Genomic DNA, 11,527 nt, shown 5'->3' with positions numbered 1-11,527 from the left:
GAGACAGAGATACTGTACTGAGAGAGAGAGAGGTTATTTGGCATCAAATCGCAAATTACCCTCGGAATCCACTGGAGTCTCTCCTTCCTCTCTCTCTCTTCCGCCCACCTGCTCCTTTACTCTCTCTCTCCTCCCCCTCTCCCTCCCTCCGGCAGCATGCCAGACAGTGGGAGAGAGGGACAGAGGATGAATACAGCAGGATAAATATATACGGGGAAAGACTGAGGAGGAGGAGGTAGAAATAGAGGTTAATGCACACAAATAAACCTCACATTGATAAAGGCAGATTTACAGTAACTACTCTAAACCAATTTAAGAAAGAGATAGACAAGGAGATGGAGTGGCTGGAGGACGCTTACTTTAACATGCAGGCTTGACTAAACTTGCTCCAAATTATGTACTCTAGAGCTCCTCAAAGATCCGGCGTGTGGAACATTGGCCTTTAAGGATTATTAAGCTCCATTCATATAGGATCATCTAGAAGGCGGTAACTCTCATCCACCAGCTACACATAGGTCCCATCTGGGTGAGATTGCATCTGATTTGTGCCAGCTCCCACACATTACAACACAGTTAGCTGATCTGTGGATATTATTACGTATATAGATTGGTATTTGAGCAAGTTGGCCAGGGTTACAGGAGTATCCCTTCTTAAGAACGCCATGGGAATGGATGCTAATGGATACGGGGTCTGCTACTTGGTTTAACGTCTTCGCAAATTAAACTTGAAATGTAGGAAGTAGACGGCTGTCTGGAACAGCACAAACTCTTCCAGCAAATGCTCGGGTATCCTTGGTGTTGCATTTAAGCTCTTACTTGGCCTGCCAGAAGGCAGCTCCAGGTCATATAACTGCTGAAAAGTCCATCTGTTAAAGTTGTTAATTTGCATCACCCCCCCCCCCCCCCCCCCCCCATTCATTTAGTGTGTGGGAAGATACCTACTGTTGATTGTACTGTCTAGAGGAGGTTGTTGTGGTGCTCCAAATTTCCATGGGAAACCCAGGAGTTGTTTGTCCCTGTTTTAGAGAGAGGTGCGAAATATGCTTTTAGTCTGCTGTGCCAATAACTTTGTTGGGTGTAGTAAATAAACGTTTTATGATTTATTTATTTTTTTGTTGTGTTTCTTTCTGCTTCCAGAAATGGTGTTTGTTAGAAAGCACATACTGACAGCTTGCAGCACAGGTCTGAGGATCAATATAGGCAAAGAGTGACCGGGCACTGGGTAATAGGACTCTGCATAGAGAGTCTGCAGACAGAGTGAGGGGGAGGGGGAGAACAATTTAAATATGAATGAATGAATGAATGAATGAATTATGACTTTAGAAAAAAAAATCTCTACTCGGAAGGCTATTATTTTAGATTGTTGTTGTTTTTTTTTCCTTTACAAATGACGATTCTACATTTACAAATACAAAATCATTGTATTCCCTGCAATTTCACAAACTGCCGAATTTACACGTGTATCACTAAAGGGATGATTATGTACCGCAAGCATGCAGTGATGACATTAAATAGATTTTGTATCTGGTTACATCTTGCAGGTTACTGTTGGCGTCTAGTTGGCTAAAAATGGCAGGGACCGGGCGAGGGGTGGGGCTGAAAGGAGGGGAGACTGCAAGTGGCACCTTTCCCTTTAAAGAGATAGGGAGGGAGCAGACCGTTACACTACACTAGGAAACCGACTACATGGGAATCCCAATTTACGCCAATAAACACAACGACATACAGAGGAGACAGACAGAAAGACAGAACATATACATAGAACAGATACACAGACACTTAATCTGATTTTCGTGGCGAATTGAAACAACGTCGGCGTTTATGGTATATGTTTTTTAATGTATATAACATTAATATTGTCAGATTAATTTGCAAACTGGCCGTCGCTTGGACTGCCGAAAAAAGAAGAAAAAGAAGAAGGGATGTTCTCTTAAGAAGAGAGGGATAAAAATAGACAGAAACGTGCGTGCCGGTGGAAAGAAAGAGAGTGCGAGCAGCAAGAGAGGTGTTTCCGGGCACTGCTCATTCTGCCTTGTTGATTGTAACGTTTGGGGGAGGAAAAAAAGACGAATAATAGAAAGGATTGTAAAAATAGATGCAGGTAGGGGGAAAGACAGAGGAAATTTATAGAACTGATTGAATGAGAAGATTTAATACTACTGAGATTTGTTGCAAGCTAGGGGAAAGGTGGGTTTGAAATCGACAAAAATGTGCCAATATTTTCAGGCGAGACGCCGTTACTGAATGGAGGAGGGCAAGCGGGATAATTAGACATATAGTAGGCAACACGCTCAATACGGTTATTAATGCGTTCCAACAACATAAAGAGTAAGAGTAATATTGATAGGATACACACTGATAGTGATTCCATCACCCGCACACGAGTCAGGTGTTCAGAAAAAAAGGCTTTCAACTGAGAACCGAAGATAAATTGGAAATTACTGTCCCTCCGATAACACAGACCAAAAATCAACGTTGTCTTTCCATTTGTGTGTTGATGTGTGTGTGTTTGTATACACGCACACTGTACACACACTCAAACCGAGCCCGACAAGCAAGTAAGTACTCAAATAGGTGTCTGTGGTGCTTTGTGTAGTGGACGTCTTTGTACAGGTGGCAAAAACGTGAAGACGACGCGTGTTTGTGTAACTGAGAATATATTTGTATGCACAGACAGTATTTGTCAAAAATACTTACACAATATTTCTGTGGAACTCAACAAGTATTGTGTTATGTTCTAATCTAATTCCCCAATATCTGCAGTATGTATGTGTGTCTACATATGCCATTGTGTGTGTGTGTGTGTGTGTGTGTGTGTGTGTGTGTGTGTGTGTGTGTGTGTGTGTGTGTGCACGCGAACATGCGTTATGTCCCTTTACCCTGTAGTCAGCATATACACCTTAAGGAGTGAACTTATATATTAAATATATTAAGCATGTAAGGCACACATACACTATTTGAGCATGTTTGGTTATGTTCCAAAGAACTTAAAGTACAGATCACTGCAGTACATTCAAAATGCAATGTTACAATAGCACTATGGATGTATGCTCTCTGAGTGGTCAGCACATTGTAACTGATAATTATTGTTGTGTGATGAAGCACTTCAAAGAGGGCTGGTGAGAGCGAGGGTGAGCCAGATGGAGGAACGGTGAAGGCAGGAAGGTAGGACTGTGAGTGGGAAAGGTGAGAGAAAGAGAGATAAGACAGAGGAAAATAAAAAAGAGATACAGAGAAAGGGAGAGAGGCATTGGAATACAGAGGGAAGGGCTGAGAGAGAGGTGAAAGAACAGCCAGGGAAAGCACAATTGGCGACGCAGTTGGCGTGAGGGCCTAAGTCATTGAGGTCAATAGTGTGTGTAAAATGACAGTAAAAGGCTCAGTTGTCCCCAGAGCTCTATCTATACCCTCAGTGTCTCTTGGGCTATTCACATGTCTGTTGCCTTTCAGTTTGTCTGCCTGCCACCTGTCTGTCTGCATCCCTCTGTGTCAAACTCCTCCTCTCTCTAAATTTCTCCCTCATTTTTTTTTAGAAGTAACCTAGAAATTACCCTTCTGCTTTTAAAAGGACACACTGCCCCAAATTCCTCTTGATCTATCAGAGCAGTGTCAGAGTTAATGTAATGTAGTATGCACCAAGAGTGTGAACATGGCCTCCTTTTTTGGTGTACATGCTTTGTCCGAGTGATACCCACCTTACCTTACCTTACCTGCCCTCTTAGTGCCTACCAGTCCAGAAAGCTGTAAAGGAAAGAAGACAGTGAAAGCAAGTCTGCAGCAGAGAGCTAGCTGCCCACCCAGTCCAACTGAATTGTTATGGAAGCTTCAGAAACTGTCTCAATGTACCTGTAGATATGGTATCATGTCCTGTTTGTAGTTTTCAAAAGTTACCAGTCATTTACTTGTGTAATTAGTGGTAGTAAGGTAATCTCACATGCCAGTGCACAAGTGGCTGATGTTTTTTCCAACTAATTCTATTTACACAAAAAATACTGTTGTCAGATGTATTGCCATTAATATTTCCTCTCCTCTCCACTTCTCTCCAAATGTCTTTCTATACCCTCAACCCTCCCTGTCTATCCCTTTTCTTCATTTTCCTCTCCTCTGTCTCCTTCTCTTTCCCTGCTCCGCTCTTTTGCTCCCTCTCTCACTCTGTTACCAGTCTCACTCCTTCACTCCTTCTCGCTCCTTCCTACTCATTACTCCTTTTACATCCCTCTCCCTTTTTTTTAACCCCCACAAAGGTTCTCCCTGCTTCTTTGTACCCTCTCCCGATTGCCTCTCCCCTTTCTTTGTGACTCCCCTATCCCTCTACTTCTAGAGAAATCACCGACACTTTTTTGTCTGTGACTCCTTGCTCCTCATGTGTTTCACCTCTCCTCCTACTTGCTCCCCGCCACTGCTCCAACCCTCTTACTTTCTCCCTCTGCTAAGAATAGTTGTCGTGAAGTTCAATATGTGACTTGCCTTAACACAATTATATCCCTCCTTCTCTCACTCCGTCTCTCCTTCTCCTATTCCCTCTGCGCTTAACGGAGGACTATAAAGAGATCGTAATTAACCGGAAAGGGCAGTTTTATTAATTAGGATTTAACGAGAAAGACAAGAACGAGGATGAGCGGAAGGGGGGGGGGGTGGTGGTTTTAAAGCTATCTTAAGAATATTGTTAGTTCTAGATATGGGAATAGCCTCGCAGGCCCCAGTGGATTCCTGATGAGATGACTCCTCTCTTACGCCGCTCTTTCTCTTCCTTTACTCCTGCGTCCCCCTCCCGGCCCTCCTCCTCTTCTCCCACTCTTTGCTCGACCTGTTTTATTGATGGATGTCTGTGTGGAGGACAGCTTGACAAAAGGGGGGTGGTGGGGGTGGGGGGTGGGGTGGAGGGGTTGTAGCATGGCCAAAGCTCAGCATCCAACTGCCACAATGCTGGTATGGAGTGGTGCACTCCTCTCAGCCTCACAGCGCAGACCCATTGTTAAGGCCACTTGATTCACTGTTGTTTGACCAGCGCTGAACGTCTCTGTCTTGACCATTTTTTTTTTGTTTTCTTAATGAACTGATCCCTAAGTCCTGTGTGTGTGTCTCTGCTGTTCTTTTCCCTCTGTCTTCATCTCCTGTCACACTTTTGAAGTCTGCCCCTCTCCAGCAGGTACACAAACAGGCTCTAATTGCAGACATAGTGACAAAGCAGGTTGTGTGAATTGAATGTTTACTGTCTTTCTGTGCCCCCCTTTGATTTAATTTGTTTTTAAATGTGCATTTCCAGCTGCCCTGAGTCCATACTCTTGAGTCTGTCTGTCTGTCGACATGTTTTAATATTCCTTTATGTTTATCTGTGTATATCTATTACTCTGTGCATTCAGTATCTTCTTACTATCGTTTTACCTTTCTTTTGTACAGCACTATTAAAAAAAAAACCCCTTGTACTTTATTATATACAGACAAGGTCTTATATGAAGGCGCTGCAGTGAGACATAAGGGTTAATACAGTATATACGCACAAACTGACAGGGCACTGCAGCACATTCACATTGATGCTGAAGGAGAGAGGGGATAAATACAGAGCGTACACACAGACTGCCTGGACACCGAGGTACCGTGACACTAACAGTCGGGGGTAGAGGGTAAAGCAGCAATCTGAGAAATTAGCACGATCTCGCTTAACTGACCAGGCACTGTAGTGTATCAGCACTGACACTGAGAAACGGGAGGTTAACGTAGAGAAACGGATGCACGCCGATGGACATGGCAGCTCATCCACACTGCATTGAGAAAAAGAGAGAGAAAGAGGAGTGTGGGGGGGGGGGGGGGGAGGAGTGTGGGGGGGGAGACTGCAGCATTTTCTGCGCCTGTAATACTTCATTTTTCCTATAGAGGTCTCCTCAGCACCACACTGACAGAGATTCATAGAAAGATAACGGAAAGGATGCAAGGAAACCAACACTGCGCCGAAAGAGCGAGGTTATTGCAGACAGGCTACAGTGCATTTGGAGGCAAACAGCAAAGGAGACTGTTCTCCTTTTTACCTTCTGTTTCCTACTGTCCTCTGTCAGTCCATGCCTTTCTGCCCAACGACTCCCCTGTTGGCTCTACACCTGTCTCCCTTTGTCCCCTCTCTGCGTTCACCAGTCCTTTATGACCCCTGCTGGCTTCCTCTGCTCTCTTTCTCTCCCCCTCCCCCCTCATTTGTTACTCTCCCCCCGCCCCACATATGAACACCCACCTTCCGTCATCTCTCGGTCTGCTATCTGGTTGTCTTTCCGCCATATCCCCCCTCTCTCTCTCTCTCTCTCTCCACTCCTTCTCCCCCCCTTTCTCTCCCTCTCTCTGAATCAGTGAGGCTTTTCTTTTTTTCTGCAGACTGTGGGAGCCTGTTTTGCTCAGTCAGCACACCTCCCAATTTATCACTGTCTCTCTCTCTCTCCTCTCACCCTCCCCTTTCTGCCTATACCTCACCGTCATTTCCTCTAATAATCCTGCTCTCTCCCTCTCTCTCTCTCTCCCTCTCCCTCTCTCTCTCTCTCACTCGCTCTCTCAGTGCATTGACAGTACTGATTTATAGTAGTGTACTGTCAATGTGGTCATCGTGCGCAGTAGAAGCAGTGTTAACATCCTTATACAGTGGGTTTCTCTTTGCCCACCCGCAATTCAATCCAAATGTGTGGTTGCACGTTTCAGCCAAGAGTATTAACCGTATTAGGCATAGTGTGTGTGCACGTGTTAGCGCATGTGTCCAGCTTTGTAGTGACTCCGTCAGCACCTCTGGTGAATCTCTGCTGTTCTCTCATGCTTTCCTCTTCCTCAGTGTCTTTCCCTGCTCTGCCTGCACCCCTCCTCCATGTCTCTAAACGGGCTCTCCGTTTGTTCCCCGCTAGTACGAGGAACAGTAATTCAACTTGTCATGCTCAGAGTGTTTCAAAGCGAATTCTTAAGGAACGCGTTTACTTTCATATAGTACAGAGCCACAGTTACAGAGCTGAACTGTAGAGATCAGAAAAAAAACTTAACCCTTAAAATGTGTCTTTTGTGCAAGGTACTGCTCCAGTCATTTACTCTTTTCCTTTGTACAATGGTTAAAGAAGAAGTTGTTCCTGGTATGGATAAAGTATGCAATGTTGTAACTGCATGAATATTAGGATGAGGTTGTCAGGCTGCGGTGTCTACTCAATTAGATTTATACAATATGCTGACATGCATGAGTGTGTGTGTGTGTGTGTGTGCATGTGTGTACATGTTTGTTTGTGTGTGTCTGATTGTGTTGCATTGCCTTCTTTTCCCTCAGTGTCATCACTGATCTTAGGTATGGTGTACCTATGTTGTCCAGTTAGATATTAGTGCTGTCCAGATATAATTACAATTTCAGTATTTCAGTGGCCATAAAAAGCAAATGCTAATGGTTAAAAGTAATGTAATGTGTAGGTGAGATAGAACTTCATTGACTGGACATTTTGGACCAGTATCACTGACAGAGAAAGAGAGGAGCAGAGGGCTGTGAGTTACAAAGATCCTGGGGAGTGCAAATGACATTATTACCTTTTATCACCTTTTATTTGGTCTTTAACAATAGTAGAGGCAGGGAAAGAGATACAGGAGGAATTGTAAAACTATAACTCAAAATACTGTCAGTGCTGAAATGGCCTGTAGATTAAGCTAATGTATTTGAATGATCTCATCATCTCGTTTGTTGCCATTTTTGGTTTTCATAATTCTCCATGCCACCTCCTCTCCTCTATTCCCACAACTTATCTTCATCTATCAGTAACTTTTCTCATGCTTATATGTCTAAGAACAGCTGTATTGTCAAGGTAACTCAATTGTTTAACAAAAAAAAAAAAAAACGCGCCAACATAAATGACTGCAGTTCTGGCCTTAGGGCGTTCTTGTGCTCTAGTTTCCCTCTAAATTTCCGGGGTCTTACGGAAATAGCCGAACGTGTCACTCTGCGTTTCATCAGATGAGCTGTACCAGTGCGCTGTCCGAGGTGCTGAAGTCTGTAATACGACTTGACATTCTGGTACAGTGGCAGCTCTGCACAGAACAATTCTCTACATCACTCCTCCAGTTGCACTCTCGGTCATATTAATTTGCCCCACAATTGTCCTCCTTTATCTGTTTTGCCTTAGGTCATGTTTATATCTCTATGCATCCACTCTTCTGTCTCTGCTGTGTTTCACCTATTAATGTTTCAGTCACACTCAGTCACCATCTGTGTCTTTCTCTGTGTGTACCTTTTTTTCCCTATATCTGCCTCTGTTTGGACGATCTATCTTTCATAAAGATGACACTGTGTACCACTTTAGCACTTACACCCCCCCCCCCCCCCACAAAGCCCCAACTGCACTCCCCCCCCCCCCCCCCCATGCTGAATATCACATTGTACTGTCCTCACAAAACAAAAAGCATGTCCATGCAGATGCAACTTCTCCTTCAGTTTTTTTACCTTACCTGAATTAGCGTTCATTGGTCACCTGTCTTCTGCCGCCTTCTCCTTGTGTTAACAATGTAGCCCTACTACATTCGGCAGTAAAGTGTGATGTTATGGGTTAAAGAGGTGGTAAAGTAAGAAAACAATGCACAGGTTTTTAAAGAAGGAGGAAGGTTTACGGGGACAAAACGAAAACACATTTTAAGGGAAAGAAAGGGAAATGTTTGTGAATGTGGAGTGAGGAGAGTGGAGAAAGCTTAGAGTAAATGCAGAAAGTGCAGGACAAGGAGGAAGAGTCCAAGTGACTCTTATGTGGGGGGAGGAGGAGGAATGTTCAGAATGCAGTATTAAAAGGGGAGAGTGATGCAAAGGCAAAAAGAGAGAGGGGTTCATAAAGGTACAGGGACAGCAGGAGAGCAGAGAAACAGGGTGAGGGTGAATGGGTTGGAAAGAAATAGATAGGATGGGTGGGGGGGATACAGAGGAAAACAAAGAAAGAGCCCAGGATTTAGAAAAAAAGAATGGGAAAGAGAGGAGTGGTAAATGGAGGAGTGCAGAATGAAGGTGAGCCAGAGAGAGAGAGAGAGAGATGGAAAGGTAGGATGGGCAAGAGGCAACAGAAACTACTGAGAAAGCAGAGCGAGGTAGCGAGAGAGGGAAAGAGAGAGAGGGGAGAGAGTGCTGATTTGTTCAATGAAATCTGATTCCTCTATGCGGAACATGAGAGAGGGAGAGGGAGGGGGGTAAAGGGGGTATCACTTTAATAGAAAGAGGGAAAAAGGTTAACACAATAGGTACACAATGACAAGGCTGATGGGACTCTTCAGACCATTAAAAACTGCCTCTGCATTGTGAGGAGAGAGAGAGAGAGAGAGAGAGAGAGAGAGAGAGAGAGAGAGAGAGAGAGAGCGATGAAGGGCGCAAGAATCATTCTTGATTTTACCGCAGCAAAAATCATTCACTTTTCCAGCACGCCCTCCCGCCTTGTTCTCATTGCAGTATTAATGTGCAGAAGTGTCCTATTAGTTGATGTGTATGCACTGTGCCTCTTTCCCTTTCGAGCCTCACCATTCAATCTTTCTTATCTCTCCTTCAGTTATTTTCTCTGTCATTCTCGCAATCTCTCGCCATCTCTCTCTTTAAAAAGCTGATTAAAGATCTCTCCGTTTCCTTTTCCTAAGGACAAAGTGGCAGTTGTGCTGGCCTGTCTGAGAAAAAGGAGACATTAAGGATGAGAAGAGCAGAGTTCATATGCACAGGCTGGCTGGAGGATGTTATAATCACAGATACTGTACTGGTAGAGAAGGGGTTAATACAGTATATACGCACTCACTGTACTGAATGGACTCCAGAGCACATTACCACAGTGCTGAGGCATGAGGGGAGAAGGGCCTTTAATGGTCTGCAGTCCTTTCTCCCCATTTTGTAGAGCTCAGCAAATAATCGTTCTGCCTCTTGCTTTCGCTTTCTCTCTCTCTCTCTCTCTCCCCCTCTCTTTCCCATAGGATGAGCAGGGAGAGAGGGAGAGGGAGGAGAGTGGGAAGGGGGGACGGAGGGGGTTGGAACACTCAATCATATTCATCTCTCCATGGCCTAATTGAAGAAAGTGTTTTAGTGAATTGAGCGGCACTGAGAGATAGGGTGAGAAAGACTGAAAGTGAGGGGTGGTGAGCAACTGTACATTTCTCTATGTTTAAAGACCTTTTGGTTATGTCATTTGTTTTTTTTTTTAGGTTAATCCCAAGTTTTGGACTGCTCATAGCTATTCCAACCTCATGTACAGTGCATCTTTCCTGTCTCTTCCCCTTAACTTACACTGAAGACATCTGTGTAAAAAAACAACAAAACAAAACAAAAAACCCACAGTTTTGGTTTTCATGGTGCAGCTTCTGAATGGTCCTGTCTCATCTTTGTTTTCATAATGTACAGTTGTTTTCCAAACAGTTTGAATATGCACTGAAATATTGTGTCCTTTGATCTGTATATACATGTTAACCCTTTTCAGTTATCAGACCACTGAGATTTTCTGTGTTACAGCTGGCATTCTGGTGTCATTTAATGCATTTCTGTTGAATGGTTTTTGCCGAAAGGTGTGTGATTTTTAAAGTGTCCAAATTTTGTGTCTATACATGTAGGTTTACACAAGGAGGTGAATGAACTCCCCGGCGTGTCACGTTTGCATAATTGTACATAAACGTTAGCATTTAGCGATAGATTTGACCCTTGGTAAGATCATCACAACCACTCTCCATCTCGTTTTACTAAATTTCTCCCTTTCTCTCTCTCCACAGACTCCTCCTCCCCCCCTCCTCCCTCCGTTCTCTCTCTCCTCCTCTCCCTCCCCCCGGTCCCCTATGCTCAGTTCGGTGTGTGTCTCCTCTTTCAAAGGGCGCAAGGGTGGGAACAAGTCGTCCAACAAAGCATGTTACAGCGCAGACATGACTTGTCCGTCAGAAAGCGAGAAAATCGTGATAAACTGCGGGGGGGTGCGACACGAAACCTACCGCAGTACCCTGAAGACGTTACCCGGCACCCGGTTGTCGTGGCTTACCGAGCCGGACGCGTGTAGTAACTTCGACTATGACCCCAAATCCGACGAGTTCTTCTTTGACCGCCACCCTAACACCTTTGCGTTCATCCTCAACTATTACCGAACGGGGAAGTTGCACTGTCCGAACGATGTGTGCGGGCCGTTATTCGAAGAGGAGCTGGCGTTTTGGGGCATCGATGAAACAGACGTGGAAGCATGTTGCTGGATGAACTATCGCCAACACAGGGACGCGGAGGAAGCGCTGGACAGCTTTGAGACCCCCGAACCAGACCCTCCCGAAGATGACCCAGCTTTAACAGGAGGCGCGGACGGAGACCTGAAGAGACTGTGTATGCAAGAGGATGGCAGGAAAGCCAGCTGGTGGAACGTGTGGCAACCCAGAATTTGGGCGCTTTTTGAGGACCCATATTCTTCTAAATATGCGCGGGTGAGTTACCTGCTTTGCTTGCTTTCACGGGGTTTCGTCTACGCCTTTCGTGGTAATGAGCTTTGCATAATCTTATAAACTGTTAAAAGTTGTTGGTATAGTGTTTTCTCTATATGTGCCTATT

The 11,527-nt window shown here is 44.6% G+C and overlaps 1 protein-coding gene across 5 annotated transcripts in view; it reads left to right on the top strand.

The window, feature by feature from the left end:
• Positions 1-10,732: 10,732 nt before the first annotated feature.
• kcnc3a (potassium voltage-gated channel, Shaw-related subfamily, member 3a) overlaps positions 10,733-11,527 on the top strand; it is a 59,408-nt gene continuing 58,613 nt past the window's right edge. For all 5 annotated transcript variants that reach the window (XM_036553465.1, XM_036553463.1, XM_036553464.1 and 2 more), the window contains exon 1: positions 10,733-11,403. In XM_036553465.1, the coding sequence (XP_036409358.1) occupies positions 10,780-11,403 (624 nt within the window). In that variant the 5' untranslated portion in view covers positions 10,733-10,779. The remainder of the gene's footprint in view (positions 11,404-11,527) is intronic.

This window comes from Megalops cyprinoides, chromosome 19 (assembly GCF_013368585.1).
Source record: "Megalops cyprinoides isolate fMegCyp1 chromosome 19, fMegCyp1.pri, whole genome shotgun sequence".
Lineage (NCBI taxonomy): Eukaryota > Metazoa > Chordata > Actinopteri > Elopiformes > Megalopidae > Megalops > Megalops cyprinoides.
The sequence above is the reverse complement of the archived record's forward strand: the minus strand, read 5'-3'. Positions and strand labels throughout refer to the sequence as shown.